At 49.8% G+C, this 21,852-nt stretch overlaps 1 protein-coding gene across 1 annotated transcript; it reads right to left on the bottom strand.

Annotated features, from left to right (window-relative positions):
- Positions 1-160: 160 nt before the first annotated feature.
- Positions 161-21,769, bottom strand: LOC117887427 (TBC1 domain family member 24-like). Its single transcript, XM_034790042.1, has 7 exons — positions 21,606-21,769; positions 16,277-17,312; positions 14,376-14,534; positions 7,316-7,379; positions 6,209-6,304; positions 3,821-4,103; positions 161-1,912 (listed from the first exon to the last, which is right to left on the bottom strand). Exons 1-7 carry the CDS (start codon positions 21,742-21,744, stop codon positions 1,767-1,769), a joined length of 1,923 nt encoding a protein of 640 aa, XP_034645933.1. The 5' UTR covers positions 21,745-21,769; the 3' UTR covers positions 161-1,766.
- Positions 21,770-21,852: the final 83 nt, after the last annotated feature.

Below are 21,852 nucleotides of genomic sequence, written 5' to 3'. Positions count from 1 at the left end.
AAGATGCATTCCGAAGAATAGAGGTAATTGCTAATTATTCACATGGCTGCATAGCTGACTAGTGTGTGAGTTTGCTATTATTCCCTCTTCTTGTCTCATAGCATTTCTGGGACTGCTTCCCTTGGAGGTATTGATTACTTCTGCTCTGAATAGCTGGAGAAAATGAACACAAGAAAAATCAGATTGTAAATGGAAAAATGTATTTGGACTTTGAATACGTTTTCCTTCTGCAAGCTAAATGGTTTACACATAGGTTCCAAAACCCATTAAGTGTATTTATCCTACCTGTCAGCATGTATATGTTAATATTTCATCTTTCCTCATGATGGGTCTACTATTATCGTGATGTTGATAACTATGAGATGTTAGATTAGACTGTTAGATGTGTTAACCATTTAGATTCTTGCAACTACCATCCTAAGCCTTTTCTCTGAATACACATTTTCATGTGAATATAAACATCACAATGTGGGGGGGTTTACAATAAGATATTATGCTGGTCAGCCTTTGATGGCAATAAATGATATAGCTGCGGATTTCCATATTTTTAGATGAATTTAGTGCTGTGATTGACAGTCCTGGGAATTGAAGCCCTCTCTTTATCCACAAAACAGGTGTATGGCAGGGCGCTTTCTTGGACTGGCCCATTGACATGTTGCAACTCTGATCCTGAGAGCCATACCTCATGGAGTGAGAAGGTAATTCTGTTCCTATGACAAACCTTTTACTGAAGTGTCATATTATGGAAAACGTTGAGAGGGCTGAAGCCTGTAGAGATAGTAGGCAAAAATATTCCCTCTAGGGAACCTCCTGATCCCCACAGTTCTCCGAGCTTTTCATACCAAAGGCCCACTGTGATCTGCTGTTGTCCTGCATTACCTGTCCATTCAAGAAGCAGATCACCTGCCTGCATTCATGTGTAGTGCAAATGCACAACTACGAAGTTATACTTATTCAGGCTGGAGTAGAGCCTAGTGGGTATTTGAGGACACCTGCAATTTATCCTGATGGGTTTCATTTTAAGAGATGGTACAGAAAATTAATGGGCACAGCTCTGATGGTAACTATCTGGCAACTTCCATTGCTAACAATGGTAGCTGTACATGAAAGATGCTTGTATTATGTTATACGAGGACTAACAGGTGTCACTTCTAATAGTGACTGTTGATCCTCAAAGATGATATAGGTTCCGCTCATGGTTATAAGAACCATTTTGGGCTTGGAACCAGGATGGAGATCTTGTAAATTACAGGTCAATCTTCCCAGCAAGATTCATAGCCCAGTGCTGGATATCATGAGGTTTGTGGTATTTCTACTTCAAAGTGAAGCCAAGAACATAGAGAGATAAGAAAACTGATAGAATCCAGTCTGCTCCCTCCCAAAAATTAACTCAGCTTTTTCAAACCTCAGAAAGTTTGGGGTTTGGTTTGATTTTTGTGTGAAGGTTCTGGACCTTTGTTATTAATGATTATTAAACATTTATAGTATGGCAGTGCCCATAATATAACGCTGCCTTGTGGCACTTTGTTTTCCTCATCCATGGCCATCACAGTACATTATGACAGAGAGGAAAGATATGGAGAATGGCTAACAGCAGTGAGGTTCAGAGCCGTAAGAGAAATCCATGTGTGGACTCCCTCCATTAGAGTCAGGCATCTGTGTGTCATCTGATGGCAACTGGCTCATCACCAGCCATGGTGTCCTGTGTAGTGGAGAGGAATCTCTCAATCTTTAATATGGTGCAGGGAGCGGCGATTTCACGGTGATTAGGCATTTCGAAAGCCCCAGGCTTCCAGGAGCTGCACCTGGAAGTTCTCTTGACAGAGAGGAGGGTTGTCAAATGTCTCGCAGTGCTCCGTTCTCCCATAGTAGAGGTCAGCATCAATGTACAGAGCTTGGCCTCCACCACCACCTGCAAAACAAGGTCAGACACTATTGGGGACCTGCTGTCACCAGGTTAATGGGCGAATGGAGAGATCGGCCTGTCTGATAAGAACTCTAACCATACCACTTATCAGTGACGATGCATAACTTTTGATGGTGGTGGGGGGGCACAATTTAAAGGTTCGGGGGGGGGGCACGTGACCACCTCATGCATCGCTTCTGGGCTGAGGAGCAGCAGCAGAACCAGGAGCACCAGGGCAGCGGCGAGCAAGGGCCTCAGGGAGGATCTCATGGCAGCTGGGCTCTGCGGGCAGGGGCCCGCTCCACGGGGCTGGCTGGTGCTGGACTCCTTTGGGGGAAAGGCAAAAGCACATCAGGGGTACAGCTGGGAGCTATGCCAGGGGAGCCCGGCTGTGCAGAGGTGGCCTGGCTCAGGGAGCAGGGCAGAGAGAACTGCTGAGCAGCCAGCCAGCACCCCCCGGCTCCTACAGTGTGGACAGCTAGGGGCCCAAGTGGTCCGAGCGGCTCCCACCAGCTTCTGATCCGCCGGCTCCTGGCAGGAGGCAGGCAATGGTATTCAAACTGGGGGGCATCCCCCCCCCCCAGTTTGAAAACCTCTGTGCTAAATGGAAGGCAGAAATCTGGGGGACACACGTGACTCTGCATGGCCTTCCCCCCCCCCACCCCAAAGTCACCTCGACCATTTAAGTCTCAGCTGCTACAGTTTTATTTCTCCTTGACCTTGGAGATGGGAGAGACCTTCTCCTTGGAGATGGGAGAGACCTTGGTCTGCTATGGTCAGGGTGACCAGACATCCCAATTTTAGGGGCTTTGTCTTATATAGGCAACAATCCCTCCTCCCCCCCAAAAAAGTGTCCTGATTTTTCAAAACGTGCTATCTGGTCACCTTTTATATGGTCCACTGCCGTTTATGCTAAACTGGAAGTCGTCTCTCTCTCATACAGTAGCTTCTGTAAGAGTTACCTCATGGGGAAGCTGACAGTAGAGGCAGTACAAGGGATTGCCTGAGTAGCCCAGTCTAAATTATTAAACTGGGTGGAGACTCGGCAAAACATAATCTTGAATTCACAGACACCATATTTGGTCTCAGTTTCACTCCTACATCTGATTGCAAGGGCAATGAAACATTAATGCTTCTTAAATTGGAGTGCATGCCGAATGCAGCATTACTTTTGGTGCCCAACATGCTGTAAGGTACAGGCTAGTGTGTCTGCAGCAGACTGCCCCCTGGTGGCTGGCCTTCATAGCATAAATGTCTTACTGCTGCTAACAGCTCATGGAGATTCTTCTGTAGCTGAAGTGATAGATGCCTGTCTTATGGAGACAGCAAGCCTCATGCATCCTTGGTGTAAGTTTGCTGAAGTCATGTGGAGTTGCATAAGGCACAAGACTCCTGGGTTTAATCCCCAATGCTCTAAGTGTATGATGTAGCTAATGGCGCAGTCAGGAATCGTTACAAAGTCACTGATGGAATTTTTACATTCACGTCTTCCTGCTGCTTTACGTACAAAATACAAAGGGCTAAGCTGCAGCTGGCACTTGTGCGGGGTGTTCCAGACCATACGCTCACACACAAGTACCAGACACCACTGCAGTCCCTGTGCTTCCCCAAGTGCAGCCACTGCTCCATAGTAGCAACCAGGAGGGTGCAAATCATGCAAAGGAGGGATCTACTCTGCCCCATGCATGCCACATCAGCCAGTAGTGCTAGCCAGCCATGGAGAGGAGATCAGGCTGCAGCATCCTAAGGGATGGTTTAGCATGTACCTTCCCGCTGTGCTCTCAGGAGCAAAGTGGTGCAGCTCCGTCCTGTCCTTTCTGAGGGCTGTGTATAGATTACAGTCTGGCTCACAGTGCTTTGGGGCAGTGGTCTCTCTTGGGAGTGTATGCAGGTGTGTAATGGTAGCATAGTTACCGATAATGATTCCTTCCCGAGTCCCGGACATGAACATGGAGGCTGTTTTCGAAGGCAGGAGGAAGTGTCTGATTGCCAGGTATGGGGAGAGGCGACCTTTAGCCCTCTGCAACACGGGCACAGTCAGATGGTTTGAACTGGCTAAGTGGCCACCGGGAGGAGATGTGCTGAGGACAGGGGAGGCGGGAGAAGGAAGGCGCTGGCGTGGGGAGCGCGGCACTGCTTTGGTCAGCTCTGGTTTCTTGATGAACACCCACTCGTATCTCTCCATTTCAGGACGTACCTTTAAAACAGAGGCAACACATGGGCAGCATAGCCTTCCAAATCCTTCTGCTATGGATGATGTCCTGTGGGGTGGTTTGGTTGGCTGCTCAGGTGGATATTAGAGGTAGGTCCATCAGCGGTGGCTGGTCATTAGGGCTTACTAGTGCTAAACTCCACTAATAATGTCACTACAGTGTAGGGTAGTTGTGGTACCACTGGGAAGATCTCCTGGTTGGGCTGGAAGGACTCCAGCTCTGGAGGGAAGTGGGGCAGCTAACAGTTCATGATACTACATGGTTTTGTCTGATTGTTCTATAGGGTCTTACTGTCTGAATATGAGGTTAATTCAAGAGGAGGCTGACTGCACATAGGCAGGAAAGTGTACTATGACTTCAGATAGCCACCCATTTGCCAACACTTAAGGGATGATGCAAAAGCCATTCCCACTGGTGGTCTTCCTCCCATCCCCTGCTGAGCTCACCAGACCAGTTTGTCAAGGGGACAGGAGTCCGAGTCTGGGAAATTGAGATGAAGGACTTCTGGCTGGATTAAAAGACTCTCTCTAGGGAGGGGAGACAGTTGCTGCTGAAAAGCTGTTCTCACACACAGAGACCCCCAGTGGAGAGTTGAAGAAGCAATGGCAGTGTTTGTTCTCTGGGGGCCTCCGGCCCCGGCAAAGCTCTGTTCTGAGACTGGGAACAATTGGGGTGCCAGGAGAGGCCCAGGGAAGCAGTGGGTGACTCCCTCCAGAGCTGGTCCTGTCCCCCACCTTCCCCTGCCTGTGCTCAGATCCTGCTCCCAGCTGGGGGCTCTGCTGTCCTGGCAGTCCAGTTACTCAGCTGTGGCTCTGCCCTGAGCTCCCAGCAGCTGGCTCCCCTCCCTGCTCCCGGGCTGCAGCATCCCTGAGCAGACCCACATCTGAGTCTGCTCCCTGATCCCCTCTGCCTGGCCAGGAGAGAGAAAAGGGCCAGAGACACCAGCAAGGGCCTACTGCTTGGCTCACTGGGCATCAGCTGTTCCTTCCTGTTCCCTGCTGGGGGCGCCACTGTAAAGACAGTCCTGCTATCTGGCTGCAGCTGGCTCCAGGCTCCTGGCAGTTCCAGCTCTTGCACTCCCTGGCTGCCAGGTGGCCCCTTTCACTCCCAGCTACAGGGCGTCCTCCAGGGTCGGGGCTCAGTGGCAGATCAGCGTGGGAATACTGAGCCTTGGGTGGAGCTACAGCTGGGTAATGGGGCCATCCTTACAGCAGAGCCCCCAGCAGGAGCAAGAAGGAGTAGTGGACACCTGGCAGGCCAAATGGAAAGCCCTCATGGGCCAATCTGAGCTTCAGGGTCCCCCGCTGCCTCGGAGCCCTCCGTGGTTGCGTGGTTTGCAGTGGCCTAGCACCGCCACTGTGAAGAAGCTAGACTGTCCTCGGCTCCCATCACAGGGGGCTGGGCTCCAGCAAGATAGACATGCCTGCAGATCTTTTGTTCTCTGATGGTCCCTTTTCTCTCGTTATGTTTTATTCCTACTGTTAAGATTAAACCGACCTGTGTTTTAAGAAGGCTGCTCTGGTGTAAGCAGACTTTCTGGTAACTATATACCCCACGAAGCAAAACTCCCAAAGGGAAGAACTGCAGGCACTGAACCCAGGCAAACCTGCTGGGAAAGGCTGATAGCCCAGGGCTGGTCTGAGGCTGTGAGAATTCCGCCCCAGGAGAGGTAAAGGCACGAGGGCTGACACCTGTGGGGATGCAGAGAGACCAGAGAGGGGTCAGAGGTGCTGCTAACGCTGTAACTATGACAGAGTACCACTGAGGGTCTCCTGGTTTGGCAGGAGCCTGCTGCAGCTCCAACAGGCTACACTGCACCTTACACTGCAGGGTTTATTGCACCGAGAAGCATGGACTAGACTCGGGATAGTGGAATGGATAAGACGCTGAGCTGGATGGATCTGACCTGACATAGGGATTTCTGTGTTCCCCTGCATTCTCTTCTATCAAGACTGAGGAGCACTGGCGAATTGTCTCTAGTACCTGCCTGCTGTGCTATCTGAATTCTACAAGGGGTAACAAAAACCTCAAGCAACCTTTAAAATATACAAACCATAAACAAGATACACCAGGAAACAGTCAGACTTACGCTGAAAACAAAGCATTCCCCTGTTCCAAAGAAGCTGGACGTTCCCCCAGTCTTTTTCCTTTCATTCCAGTCAGACGAGAGGAACGCACCACACACCTTGAAGGAGAGAGTAAGAAGAACAGTTTGGAGTTCATGACTCAGTCCAGCAGGAAAAGCATTACGAAGAGTGAATCCTGAAAACGACAGGCTGGTGAGCAGGGGTGAGGGCGGGGGTGGTAAAAGTAAATTTACACACACATTCCTTTGAGTACCTTGATGTGGGAATTTCGAGAGCAGCAGATCAGAGCTGAGGTCCCCTGTGTGGCTCTGAGGGCAGCATTTTCCCCAAAAGTGCAATTCTACACATAAAGGAAACTAAAGCTATATCTACACTGTGCGCCTTACAACGGCACAGCTGTACTGCTGCAGCCATGTTGTTGTAAGGGGCAGTAACTTCGTTGCTGGGAGTGCAGCTCCCACCCACAAAGTGCTGTCCACACTGGCGCTTTTTGTAACTAAAATTTTTGTCGTTGGGGGGGGGGGGGTGTTACACCCATGAGCAACAAAAGTTTTAGCGACAAAAGTGCCAGTGTAGACAGAGCCTAAGTAAAAATGGCCCCTTCTCACTCACCTGATCTGCCCCATATGTGGATCCAGGGCCACTACTTTAGTTTTAGCGACTAATATAAATTTTAAATCTGCAGGGCCAGCTCACCTATAGGAGAGGGGGATGGAATCTCTTCCTCCTTGTACACCTTCAGTGGGGTGGGTTACAAAGTTCCAATCAGTACTGTCGGTGCAAATCCACAGAAGGCAATGGGACAGCCCAGTTATTCCAGTATAACTATCCCGATTCCCGAATAAGTGTGAACACAAGAACAGCGATACTGGGTCAGACCAAAGACCCACCTAGCCCAGAATCCTGTCTTCCGACAGTGGCCAATCCCAGGTGCACCAGAGGGAATGAACAGAACAGGTAATCAAGCGATCCATCCCTGGTCGCCCATTCCTAGCTTCTGTTTACCAAAGCTGGTGCAGCATATGGCTACCCTCCTATGCATTTCTCCCCAGACCAATCAGAAGCTGGGACACACTCACAGCGCTCTTCAGTGTTTGGGAAATACTTACTTCCCCCTGGGTTGTTTTTATGAGCAGTACTGTTGGTTCGTAATCTTCACAGCATGAGTAAAACCTGCAGGTGACAACAAAGAAAGTGTATCAGTTTGAGTTTGAAACTGATGAGAGATGTGCTTTGGCAGCTTACCCTAGGGTTACTGGGTAGAGAGCCCAGCAGGTTGGCACATTCCTCGTCACTGGCCTTTGCAAAGCGTGATATAAATATAATACACCCAGCACATGGTTGTGGCCTAACATTTCCTTCTAAGTGCTTCTTTGCCTGACTCCTTCAGGTATTAGAACATGATTGTGACAGGGTCACTCCTGGCCTCGCAAAAAACACTGCTGGGTCCCAGATCAGGTGCAAAAGACTAAAGGATTTTACCTGGCTGTCGCTCCCTTCAGGCAGGGCCCCACCTGCAGCTGTCTTACCCAGCAACAACAGACTAGTCTCTGTGAGCCCCTGTGAATGTGACGGTGATGGTGGCTCTCTCACCATAGAGAGATGCCTCATTCCTGTGCCAGTAATGCCATCTGTATCTCTGCATGGTGATATAATTCAGGTGATTACATCTCCTGCTGTAGGACATCAGCTGGTCCCGAGAAGGGTTCAGGGGGAATTTCCCCCTCCTGCACTATCAGCTAGGTGTGTCATAGGGTTTTTCACGTTCTTTTCAAGTATCAGCTATTGGGCATTGCTGGAGGTGGGGTGTTGGATGAGATGGACCTGAGGTGATACAGGAAGTCTACCTGCAGAGATTCCTGATCATTGGCACAGTATTAAACTGATCCTTGGGGTTAGGGATCAGAAGCAATTTCTGTTAGGGCAGATTGGCAGGACCATGGGGTTGGGGGAGTTCACCTTCTTCTAGAGCACTGAGCCAGAGTCCCTTGTTAGCTCCTTGCCACAGGGGTGTTAGGTATCAGTGGCTCTCTGCCATTCTGCATTTGTTGCTCCATCACATGTATGGGCAGGACTTCCTAGAGAGCCACCATCGCCGTCACATTCACAGGGGCTCACAGAGATGGGGCTACAGACCCTGCAGGGGAGTTAAACAGTCCCTTGTCATTCCACTGTCTGGCCCATTGATGTGGCAGCAAATTGGATGTGATGTGTCCAGCCCCTCCCCAAAGTGTTCTGGGTCCCAGCAGTTTGCTTGCTTTCCCAGCAGTGTTGATTATGGTGGCTGTCAGCCCGCAGTTTCCCTGCCATTTGGTTTCCCTTCCCCAGTAACCGGATTTCCCTTCCGAGCCATGTCTGATGCCCTCTCCTCCCCACCTCCGGCTGCCTGTCCTGTTTACACTGTAGGAAAATAGGAGAGCATTTTATCCTGCACAGCTGCCTGGAGGTGAAGGCTCCTCCCTCTGCAGTGGGGTGGTCAGCAAGAGGGAGCTCGGTCTGTATGTAGAATTGCACCTTTCACCTCAAAGCATTTTACACCCATTCATTGTCATCCCCATTTCTCAGCTGTGGAAACAGCCACAGACTGATTAAGGTCACAAATGGATAGGATCAGAGCCAGGAACAGAGTCCTGGCTTTGGAAGCCCTCACCACAGCATGTAGCTGGCGGAGCAAGGGTTTCAGTTCAGGAGAGAAGAACAAGAGAGCCTCTTTGCCAGCTGGCCTGGAAGGAGAGAGAGACAGAGAAGTAAAGCAGCCAGAGGAGGAAGGGAGAGAGCAGCAAGGAAGGAGGGGGTTGCAGAGTGCTTACGCGAGCCTCTAGATCAGGAGCCATTTTCATGCACTGCAAGATAAGGTAGCAAGGACCTCTGGTCCTGGAATTGCTGGGCCCAGCACACATGATGGCACTTTAGATCCATAAGAGTTACTGATGACCAGGGTTGCATTGATGGATACAGACTTTGAATTGATGTGTTCTAGCTCCTTCTGTACAGTGTGATTCCAGATGAGTTGCCCCTCCCCCTTTCTCCAAGGCCAGGCCCCCATTCTTAGACGGTCCTTCCTTACATTTTTCCCATCACTTCCTCTCTGTGGGTTGCAGCTTGTGTAATTCCCTGTCTGGCTTTTACAGGGGTTTCCATTGCTATCCTGGAGGTGGTGGTGGTATATTGTGGGGGATCAGGCACCCTTGCTTTACATTACTAGCATTTACAACCCAAGGGCTTTACTCATCCTCGACAGAACCCATGTGATTTAGCTTGTACGGAAGCACTTGGCCCAGGATCTCTTTGGTTAGGGGTTCAGAGAACCTGTTTCAAATACAGCAAGCCACAGCAACCTGTAAAAGATTGAGGAAAACAATAGCTGCTCTATTGTTATGTTAAACAGCCTGCCTGTGCAAACTCATAAAGGGGGAGTGGCAGAAGCAGTTCATCATTTAGCTCCAGCAACTTGTGTGTTGGTGTAGTAACTGAGGAAGTCGCCATATTATGGATATGCTAAAGCCATAAGTTTTGCTCAGCGAAGCAGGTAATTGTTCAGCTAAATCCAGACATAAAATCTCACCAAGCATCCTTACTTCGATTCCCAGGCTTAGAATGAAAAGACTGAACTGGGTGGTGTGGTTGCAGTGCAAGCTTTGTTTTAACCTGGATGTTTTTCTTAAATGTTACGAGTCTGAGATTCTGTAGTGCTTGTGCCCCTGGAGCGCCCGTTGGGCCAGATTCTGCCCTGTGTTTTCCTCAGGTCTGGAGGCTTTAGGCCACCTTGGGACTGTCGGGATTCCAGCACGTCCCCAGTGTAAGTCAGAGCGGCTGCACTGCCGCACAGGATCTCCATAGCATGAAGCACTACGTGAGAGGATCCACAGGTCTGTCTGGAACCTCAGGCCTGCTGGTTCCTGCCATGTCCAGGCTGCCACCCAACAGCTCTGGCAAAGTGGGGAATGGCAGCCTGTGAGCCCTACGGGTTCAAGCACCACTGGATGTCCTGTCCAAGCAGGTCCTGACTGATGGAGTTGAACACATTCCCTGATTGGCCCAGGTGCATTATTTAAGGCCTAGGGAAAACACCTGGAGGCTGCCTGTCTGTGGTGGATCCATGGCTTGCTGCTGAAAACAGATTCTGTTATGCAATCCAGATACCTTGCCTGGTTCCTGCCCCTGTCCCGATACCTGGCCTCACTCCTGCTCCCCTGCTTCACTCTTGATGCCTCGCCCTGCCTCGATTCCACTAATGCTACTTCATCTGACTCGCTTGGCCTTGACCTGATGCAGCTTGTGGACCTCAACTCTGACCCGATCCTAGAGCATGACACTGGTATGGATTGCTGCTTCTGGCCTTAACCCTCTAGACTGATCTTGGACCATGTTATCAAGTCCCCTCCAACCCAGGCTCTGGCCTTGACCTGTGCCCCCATAGCTGTGGTCCTGACACTACATATACTTCCCTTCCATGCCCCCAGCATGCCCTCCCTGCTGGGATTAGCGAGGGTGGGTGGCAGAGGACCAATTATGTTGGCCCTGCACTACTCCTGCATCCACTGAAGTCTTCCCCAGCCCCTTGCGTGTTATTTGCAGCCTGGGAACAGGCACCGGAGTGGGAGCCAGAACCAACCCATTGCCATCATTCAAGGGCTCATTTAGGAGCACAGTATCAGCTCCATGTCTGTATGCTGACACAGAGAGCCTCCCCTCCCTTTTGATTTGGCTGACTGATCTAAACACTAAAGGAGCAGCGAGCGCGCCGTAGAACATGTTAATTCCATTTAAGCAGGGTTTTGGTGGAGAGCATAAAAATAGCACCTGCTGGAAAGGGAGGGATATAAAATCAGGGCCTGACTCTGATTTTACAGCCATTCTGCTCTGGTGTAACCCCATTCGATCCAGTTTACCCCACGCTAACCAAGATCAGAATAAAAGGCCGGATCCTGCTGAGATCAGTGGCCAAACTCTCCAATGCCAGAGGGCCACAGTTTGCTTTTTGTCTAAACTGTGAAACCTGCATAAATAAATAATTTCACAATCACCCCTTGCTACATGCAGTTAAGAAGAAGCATGGCCTTTTTGTAGCAAACACTTAAGGGAAAGGAAAGAGGAGTAAAAAAGGAGCAGTACGTGCCTTAAGATACTAGAGGAACCTCGTCAAGGTTGCTAAATATACAATATATTCTACTTTAGCTGTCCTGTGTTGAGAAGCAAGCGTGGCCTGATTGTCTAAGATGAGACAAGGGTTGCTAATGAAAGTGGCATCTCAGTTTTAGCTGAAGCAAATGTACCAACATGAGTGTTTGCCCATCTCATGTAATTATTCTTTGGTTTCTTTTATCCAAAGAAGTCTTTAAATGCCCTTTTATCCAATGCCCCCCACCACCTTCCCACCCCCCAAAAAATCAACAAAAAACAAAACCCAAGTCCAGAAGCCCTGCACTTGTGAGCAGCCTGGGCAGGAATCTCAAATGTGGTGCCGTAGCCCAGCACTCAGGACTTGATGGGGTCCTCAATCAGGGAGCCCCACAATCTGCTGCAAAACTGGCTCTGAATGCTGTGATCTGGGAAGCAGTGGAAGGTAACCTAAGATGCCTATCCATACTGCAATGTGCTGCGATTGACGCTGTGTAGATGCATGGGGTGGGTGTTTCAAAAGCATTCCACACTGTCCTAACTCCAAGTCAATGGGAGTACTGACATCAGAAGAGTTAGGTCAGCATTGAATGCTTCTGAAAATCTCACCCATGGCTTCAAATGCAATGTGGGGTGCACCGGTGCAGGCCCTAATGCAATGTGACTTCACACACTCATGGTTGGTTTAGCTAAGTCAGTGTCAGCTCTCCTGGGGCAACTCTTGTGTCTACACAAGCCCCAGAGTGGAGTGGAGGGGGAATCATAGGATTAGAAGGGACCGTAAGGGTCATCTAGTCTAAGATTATTCTAAGGAAGACGATTATTTTTGGAAGGGGGGCAGTAACTGAAGATCTTTGGAGGAAGAAGGACTGGAAGATGTGGGAGGATATAAAATCATGAGAAAGAAAGGAAGAAAGACTAGGTTAAATGAAGTCAATGTTGTTTGCAAGCACTCAGTAATGACAGGATCAGTAAGTCCTGTGCCTATCTAGCACTTGTAGTGCAGCTACTGCTATTAGCTGGTCCCTTTGGCAATCTCAGTCTGGGCTTGGCTGCCCCAGTGTTTTACATTCTCTTCTGCCCTGGAGAAGGCGCCTCTGGGAACCAGAACACATAGGAACTGCCTTTTATTATGAAGCATTGTGGGGACAGGAGCTGTGCCCTGTCTGCAAGCTGACATTCCAGCGCGACTCCCTGCCATGCATTGAAGGCTGCTGCCTTCGCATCCTGTGCTGCAGGCGCCCTCTCTTGTTCTTAGGACACGCTGCAGCTGCACAGGCCAAGGGGAGGGAAAGCAAGTTCTGAGCCTGGCAGAGAAATGTGAGCAGGAGCCCAGAGGGGACGATCAGTGCCTGGGCACTGGCTGTCACTGGAGTGAAAGGAGGGGTTGGAAATCCTCATTCACAAGCCCATTACAATTGATGGGAAGAGTCCCAGGGGCTCCACTACCTGTTGGATCGGGGCTGGGGAACCCGTGTAACGCTCAAATATTTGCTAATTTTCAAACTGGAGAGGTGATGGTGAAGTTCACCAATTGCCATTTGCTCTGTGCTGCTTCCATAAGATGGATCAGAGAGCAGGAGCAATGTCTGACTGCCTGTCTGTCTGTCCAGGCATTTACACCCTGCTCGTCACTGTGGTCACTGCGTGTCTGGTCCTCTAACACTGCCAGCTAAGGAGGGCTCAGCAGAAGCCACAGCCACATGAAGTAAACAGCGGTTTGGAGTATGAGACTTTACTTCCTCTGCTGGAAGGATGGAGGGGGCAGAACACAGACCGGGGATTGCTTTGCCCAGTACATGTTTGCTCAGGGGAGGAGGAGCAGGACAGGCTTGTTCCCAAGGTTCATACTTAACAAACTCCAAGGGCAAAAGGAGCTTTTATTCCTTATACATGGACTCACAGCTCCAGACACATCCCCTGTTAACATGCCTCAACCTTGACCTAGAGGGACCATCTCTAGAGAGAGAGAACTGAGTTCAGTCTTCATGACCCATTCAGTCCTTGGCCTGTCCCCAGCAAGGATGATAGTGATGGTGGTTTTGTGCTGTAGACACCTGTCCCCAATGGATTGGACTGAGACCCACCAAACTCATTGCATGTCAGGTAAAACAGCCATCGAACGGAATATGTGGGTTTAAGATTTAGAAAGGAGGGACTCTACAGAAACCTTTGTCAAGCTATCTATGCCACGGGCCTCAGGGAAGTTCATCCAACAGACCATCTGTCTTAGGAACCTGCTCAGATATTATTTCCTTTCCTTGGCTAAACATATTGGGCCAGATCCTCCACTGGTGTAAATCAGTGTAGTGCCATTGACGTTGATGGGTGTAGCGGGGTAGACGCCCACTCCTGCCCTGAGGGGCTTGAAATCAGCCCTGAAAGAGGGCTGCAGCTCTAAAAGCTGGGCTGATTGGGGAAGCGGCCACAGCTGGGCCACACCCCAATCAGGCCACAGCTGTCCTGTATAAAAAAGCTGGGAGCCAGGAGCTCAAAAGTTTCTCTCTGCCTTCAGAGAGAGAGGGGCCTGGCTGCTAGGAAGCTCAGGGTGCCTAGAAGTGAGGCAGGGCTGGGGAGCTCCAGGCTGGCAATTCCCCAGGCTGCAGGACCTTGTCCAAGGTCCTATAGTGGCACTGGGTTGCAGAGAGAGGCAGCAGGTCCAGACCCAACCTTGCCTATGTTGAGTGGCTGACACTGCAGTCTGCCCTAGGGGGCGAGTTGGTGACTGGCAGTAGCCTATGACTGAGGTGAGGTGGGGATAGGGGGTGGGGGTTCCCTGGGGAGGGGAGACCCTGAGACTGAGGGGGATATTGCTGGGGGCAGCACCCCAGATAAAGGGGCACTGGGGTCCTGTGAGGGACACAGGGCCAGCGGCAAGGTGGATCACCGGCTTGCAGAGGGTGCTTCAAGGCTGGCAGAGCTGATTCCCTGAGATGACCAGCAGGAGGTGCCGCAGGGGTGAGTCCGCACTGCTACAAAGGGGCTATGCCTATTTATATCACCTAAGGATCTGGTCCATTATCTCTAATTTTGCAGTTGTCCCTGTACCTTTGCAGGCTGTATCCGTTTTCTGAGGTGGAGAATAACAGGACAGGTGGGAATAGGGAGAATCTCTCAGGAATCCAGGACCACACGATGCGCATCTCCTGAGCAGTTACGATGGCGGAGCTGAAATTCAGCATGTCTACTGCCAGGTGGAACAGCTGCCTGTGGGAGGGAGGAAAGATTTCAGAGGTGCAGAGCTACCTTTGCTTTTGGTAGTTCAAGACCATGGTGTATCTAAAAAATGGCAGACACAGGCACTTATTAAGTTATAACCTAGTCCCCAGTGCTTCAGCTTTTCTTATGTCATTTAGATTGGAAACTCCCTGTTATTAATAAATTAATATTGCAATAGCTGCTGGGAGCCCCAATCTTGGGCCTCGTTGTGCTAGGTCCTGCAAAGGGGCCGAGGCTGTCTCACCATCTGTTTGCCCAGCACCTACCACAATGGGGTCCTGATCCTGACTGGAGCCCTTGCCTGCTGCTGAAGTCTTAACGATTAACAGTAATCAACCAAAATGCTCATCAATGTAGCAGCAGATGATTGTGCATGGGGGCTGAGGGCAGCATTGACAGACCTCGGTGGGGTCCCAAGCCAGGCAGAAGGGATGGCTAGGGTGACCAGATGTCCCAGCTTTATAGCCCCGATATTTGGGGCTTTGTCTTAAATAGATGCTTATTATCCCCCACCCCCATCCTGATTTTTCACACTTGTTATCTGGTCACCCTCAGGATGGCACTGGCAGGTTGGGTATAAGATGCATCAACTGGTCTGTGTGGGTCACCAGCTGGAATAGCAGAGTGCTGCAGGTCAGGCGGAGAAGCCCTGGCAGAGCTGTATGTGTTTGTCATAGCACATACTAGGCACCAATGTCCTTAGCCCTTCACTGATATTAGTACAGTGCATGCTGGTTAAATAGGAGACACTTTCACAGGAAATGTACTTGATTGGGGACATCTCCCAGGCATGCACATAGTTGGGAGGTGGGGGGTAACAGAGGGGGCATTACTAATTTGCCCCCCTCAAACTGCAAGCCTTGGCACCTGTGGAATTTGTGCCTCCCTCCCCCATATGTGGCCCTATTGGCCTGACTGAAGCTACTCCCCGCCAAAATAGATGCTAAACTACACCTATGCTCCCAGGGAACTTATTTAAGTGCCATTTTACTTAATAGCCGTGACTGCTGCTTGACGGCCATGGTGGTTCTGTTTAATAGGGACACCGTCCGTTGATTTTGTGGTGCTTAGTTACCTCGTGAGTTTCGGATTCATTGTGGTGCTCTGTGTTTGCTTCCCTAAGAGCCATTCTCAGTCTCTCCATAGCTGTGTAACATCACAGGGTGTGTGACTTGCCTCACAACTGCCTGTTCCTGTCTGCTCCTTCCATGCCAAACACGCTCACTGGGCTGCCCCTTGTAGCTGTCCCAGTCAAGCTTAGTTCCTTTCTCAGTGCAGATGGCATTTCTTTCTGACTCCATACTCCAGCCCTCCATTATGGCGGGCTCTGAAAGTCCCCAAACACCAGCATTACTGTTAAAAATGTGGTTTCTGCTCATCAGGTATTCTAGTTAACAAGGCCTGCAAGTAAGTGTGTGTGTGTGTGTCCCAATTCAGCAATTTCTCCTTTAATTTCTTTCCCTTCATCAAAAAAAGAAGGGAACCAGCGAGTACTACTGTTTTCTGAGTGCCACTTGTCCCTCATGCAGTTAGTTACTCCAGGGACAATTTGTCTCTGAGGCAGCTGCACAGATTGCATTGGAGAGAGGAATTAATTTGGCCCAATTTGTATAATTTCTGTTCATTCCCATTCTCTCTCAAGCATTTGTATGGCCATCTCTCCCCAGGTGGAGTTTGTAGTAGCAGTGGGGAACATCACGTGGCTATGCTGGTGAATGAATCAGTCTTACCTGCGCTGCACCACAGTTACACCTTTCTCCGCTAGCGCTTTCCTGTTGGCCATCTGAAGAAGCCAGATTTCCTTGCGGGAGAACAGCCGAATACTAAAGGCTCTCTCCAGCAGCTTGTCAGCCGTCATGTGTTCCCTAATGTTCTGCATGAAAGCCTTCAAATCTCCTTTGACATTGGTCACTTCCAGTTCTCCGGAGGTCATCGAGAGCCTGTGTTGCCTCAGCAAGGCCAGAGCAATCCGGTAGAGGACTTTCTGTCCCTCCAGCAGGTACACATCAAGTACGCGGATAGCGTAATCAAATGGAAGGTCTCCAAATATCCACTCCAACCATTCAGAATAGACCTCAAAGACATTCTCAGAGGTGCTGGCTATTAATCTGTGGGCTGCTGGGCAGTGCTTCTTGGCCAGATCCCCAAAAGTCATACAGGAGGCCTGGTGGGCCAGGAAGGACTGGTCTATGTAGCTGGTATGGGAGTCATTACAAGCGATGAGGTGAGAGACATTCTCAAAGCATTGAGCTTCATCTTCACTGTAGTGCAGCAGCAGGGCCACGACAGCGGGGAGGATTGGGCTGTAGGTGATGTCAGGGAAGAGGTTGCCAAGGCAGATGAGTATTTTCTTCACGGCGGTTACACCTTCCATAGTCAGGCAGTAAGTGGGCATCCTGCACCCTCCAAGGAATTCAGGCAAGGGGTGTGAGCTCACACTCTGCTTTCCAAACAGCCTGCTTGCGACATCCCTGTAAACCAGAGCGTCGGGGGTCACAAGCCGGCACGGGATGTGCTGGATGATCTGCTGGTAAGTCCGAGCTCTTAATGCATGGTTGGTAGCCCAATGGCCTTCTCTTGCCAGCTTTTTCAGCTCTTTGCTGGTTTGGGTGAGACTCTGACTGTGAGCGCTTGGCTGCTGATCCAACTCGGGCATCTTCTCCCAATCCACATACTGTCCACAGCCCACGCAAGAGGATGCATCGATGTCCCAAGTCTCAGCCTCCGAGATGATCAGCACTGGGACTTGAGGAGAATCAGCTGGCCCTATAGAACAAAGACAAGGCGGGTGAGGTAATATCTGTTATTGGACCAACTTCTGTTGGCGAAAGAGACAAGCTTTCGCACTTACACAGAGCTCTTCCATAGAACAGACACTTTATTCAACACAATTCATCACCATCTGCCAGAGTGCTTAATTGTGTCTGACAGCTGCAGCTAAGTCTTGAGTCAACCTATTTGTATTTAAATAGCAAGAACATGTTTCTGCCCAAAACAGGAAGTTCTTGTATTGGGTTTGGAGAACTAGAGCAGTTCTCATCATCTTCACCTTTTCACAGGTGCTCTTTTACTGAACTGCCTGAACCAACATAATTGATTAATATCCCACTGAAATAATGGCCTCTTCCTGAATAAACACGATACAGAAAGAACCTGTACCTGGCGCTGGGGGTACCTGGTGCCTTTTTAGCAGCATGCCAGGTGTGTTCTACCTAGATGTACCTAGCACCTTTAGCAGCATGGCAGGTACATTAAAAACTTAATTAAAAAAAAACCTTAATATTTTAAGTCTCAAACTCTGACTTTGAGGCAATTAACAATTTGTGCCACTCAGGGGTAAATCAAACTTGGTGTGTATATGGGATGGACTGGCTGAGCCATAGAACAGGACAATAGGCTACAAGTTCAGACCACAGTGGATATAACTCATTCCTGTTGCAGACTCTGTACCACTCAGAGACACTAACTGCTTCCTCTCCAGTTCCCTCTCCCCACTCTCCTCTTCATGTGTCTGGTGAATGGCTGTATTTTTATCTGGTGGGGAATTGTGCCTTGTCGGGCAAAAATGCACTACCAGACAGTTCAGGATGCTTTGAGCCTCTCAAGCAGACTGGACCAGTCCATCCCTTGCTTATGTTACTGGAGATGAATTGAATTAAGGCCACGTGGCTTCTGGATCCAAATAGCAATGCTGCTGACGTAAAGCCAGGCAATAGCAAAGGAGTGCAAACAATAGGCTGTACAGCTTGCTCAAACCAGGCAGGTGATCCCTTCAGAGTTAGGGGCCTGGCTGCTGGTCCCCAAAGAGTGTCTGTTCTTGGATAATGCTTGAGTAAGTGTGGAAGAAATGTTAGTCCTCGTCCTTCTGCAATCTGTCTCTCACCTCACACTCTCCTTCCTGCCTTCTTAGCAGGACTTGCTCCGTTCCACAGAGCAGTGGGAGTCCGCATACAGCTTTGCTGGGGAGATGGGGTGGCAGAGAGGACCCTACTTATCCACCATCTATTTCCCCCCCCAGTGCAGTGGGAGCAGGGCATTGGCAGCCGGAGCCACTGCAATCCTGAGACTGTTGTGGCAGCTGCTGAAGTCACTGTGGTGTCACTCATGGTTTGGGGGAGGATTCTGTCCCTCCCCATAGCACTTGGCTTCCCTTCCCAGCTCGGGTCTGTGTAATCAGGCTCTGAGCTGGGGGCAGGATTCACCACCAAAGGTGCATGCTTTGGTCCGTGTGCCCCCACTGGAACTCTGGAAAGAGCCTGCTCTAGAGCCGTAGGAGCATTGCACCACAATCAAATACAACAGGCAGCAGGTGCCTCCTGCCAGGGACCTTTTTAGCAGCCCGGAGGCACGGGTTACTGGGCCCCATTGATTCCCCAACAATGGCAGCTCAACCACATGCTCTAGAGTTTTCATTCAGCTTGTTAGTCTTTATTGTTGACTGAGCGTTGTCAGTCAGCCCGGTGCCATGCAGGGTCATGTACACCCCTCTGCCAGCATCAATGGAGCTGAGTGAAACCCACCAAAAACCTGCTAGGGGGCCAAACTCTATCGCCTGCTCCCTGTCCCCCTAAATCCCACAGAAGCCCATGAAAAGTGTCCTCCTGCCTTGTAGGTACCCTGACACCCTGCTACGAATCTCTGAATTACTGGCATCTAGAAGTCACTGTGTCCTACTCTGAGGCTGGAAACTCCTGCCCACTGCTTCCAGGCACTTCAGGAGAGAATATGCAGGGGCAGAGGCTGCTGGAAAAGGAGCCCTTCTCTGCCCCTACTCAGGTATGTTGTTGTTTGGTTCACTGTTTACTGCTTACACACAGCAGGCAGCGTTTTGTTAACCTGGTGTCTGTTCATGAGTTTGTCTGTGGTGGGTTTTTTCCTCCCCACTGGAACCAGCCTGAGCCTCAGTTTGAACACATCACCAAGATCTTGGGGGAAACTCCTCATGTTAGAAAGGAAGCCCCTTGTTTCCACCCTCCCTGCTACAGGTCTCAAATCCACATGGGTCTGGCTTTGCACTGGAGTCTGTGTATTAGCCAAAAGAGGGGAAAAGCCACCGTAGGCAGGGAACTCTCTCTGGATCACTCATCTGAGGAGATCCCCACGTGTTCTTTATTTCAGCAAGTTTATACAGTGTCTATCTGTTTATCCTAAGGCTGAGACTGGCTAAACTCTAGCACCTCGGAGAAGAACCTTGTGAAGTATTTCCCCTAGAGCTGTAAGAGAGCTCAACTACAGCCTCTTTATGATGGGGATGTTAATGGGCTCCAGGTGGATGAATTTCACTAGCAATTTATTAATTGCAAGGATATAGTTGATTAGCAGAACAAATTAATTCTCTACTTGCACTGGCTGGGCCCAGCATTGGCAGGGAAGTCTTTGGGATGGAATATACTGCATTCACCAAGTGTGTTCTGGATGTGCTGCTTTCAGACTGTGTATGTGTATAGCTAGTGTACAAGGCTATAGCCTCCCACTCCAGTCCAAATTGTACCCACTGTAGGTATTGCTGCTGTACTGATCAATCTCCCATGTAAACAGCCACTTAGACTTTGTGTGTGTGACAGTAGGTTCAGTGTGCGTGTGTGGGGGGAGGGGGGGGGACACCTATTCTGAAGCAGAAACACAAATGGAAAAGTCGGATTTTAAAAAGTCGCTCCAGAGGAAACTTTGCCCTGGCCAAATCCACCCGAAGAATTAGCTGGCTTGCTGCCCTCGTGAGTAGTCAGCAATTTCCTTATTAATCTTACATATGTAGCTTGTGAATAATATACCAGGCCAATGGCAGCGTTTGCATTTCATAATGCACAAAAATGGTGACACTTGGTACAAACACATGCATGCAGGGGGAACAGCTGTCCCCAAGTATCAAGTCTCCCAGTGCATTCTGGGGGTGGGTTTTTCCATAGGGATTATATGCATGGCTGCTATACACTACAATATCAGCGCAAAGCAAACTTTGCTATAATCCTACTCAAAAGCAGGCACTGGTTGTTTGGGTGGATGATAGATTTTCTAATGTTTACCTTTCAGGACATCTACAGTAGCACAAGCCAGTATATAACCAGCATACATGGAGTAATGGCTTCCACTGAAAATGGGACCCAATCTATGATATAATTTGAGTTTGGGGTCCTTACAACAGAGGGAGTATAACCGAAGGCAGGCAGTAATTTTAGGAGCAGAATATATTCAGCTCACAAGTTTTATTTTGCTCCAATATATCTACATTCAAGGACAAACTAATGGCGGGAAGCTCCAGAAGGACTTTCATGAGACCAGACGCTTCTGGATCACCACTTCTTCCCCATTCTCAGATGGTCAGGAAAATAGATGACTATTTCAGCCCTAATCACTGGCCAGAAACCCTGACGTGCAGTGACAAGAGGAAATGGAAATTTGGGGACCACTAACCAGGCTTCAGTAGGTACAGCATGGGCAGCTGTAGTGCAAGGTTCCTCATCCTATTGCACCCCATCGTTCCCGGCAATATGCCCCATCCAAGACCTGGGACAAGGGAGAGTTCAGTCTGTGTGGTCTGCTCAACCTTTGGCATCCTTGGGGGTAGTGAGAGCAGAGTGCGAGAGGCTGTTGTGTTGATTTTGATTATACGGAGGCCTACCAACTCATTTCACACACATCACTGAGCAACTGTCTGATGATAGCCAGATTTCTGTCTCTGTCAGTATAGATCCAAGCCAGGGACCTACAGGTGCAAAGCCCTGTCTCCCATTAGCAATCCATTGAGCCATCCAGTCCCTTGGTTCTCATTTGGGTCAGACTAGTTCACCTATACCTGTTATAAAAGATCTCTGCTTGCTTTTAGCCTCCTAGCTGTGAAGCATATCCTTCAGAGCACCAGCATGTCTCTAGAAAGCCAGCATTGCATCAAAACATGGCAGAGCACTAGAGCGGGGTTAGCTGGGCCCAGCAGACCTCACACATAATGCAGCACTCGCCTGGTTAAAAGAGATCAAATGCATCCTTTTTGTACCAGTTCTCTACCAGCTGCTGTATTTGCCTGTCTAGAAGGACGCGGCTCCCTCTCAGGAGTGGCCTTACCTTGTGTGGCTTCCATATCACCTCCACCTGAGCTCACCAGGGCCGAGTAGGACCTGCTCCTCTTTCCCAGCTGATCCAAAGGGAAATCTTCTGCAGCACCCCTTGGGGAGCCAGGGAGGCCCAGCCCAACCTGTAACATCTCTCCGGGATTATGTGTGAAATTATAATTCACCTAGCAAGCAGCTTCCACTGGGCTCCGCTCCCACACTGAATTTATTGCACCTGAGTCCTTGTAGGGTTAGCACCC

The sequence above is a fragment of the Trachemys scripta genome, chromosome 14 (genome assembly GCF_013100865.1).
Source record: "Trachemys scripta elegans isolate TJP31775 chromosome 14, CAS_Tse_1.0, whole genome shotgun sequence".
In the NCBI taxonomy this organism is placed as follows: Eukaryota; Metazoa; Chordata; order Testudines; family Emydidae; genus Trachemys; species Trachemys scripta.
The sequence above is the reverse complement of the archived record's forward strand: the minus strand, read 5'-3'. Positions and strand labels throughout refer to the sequence as shown.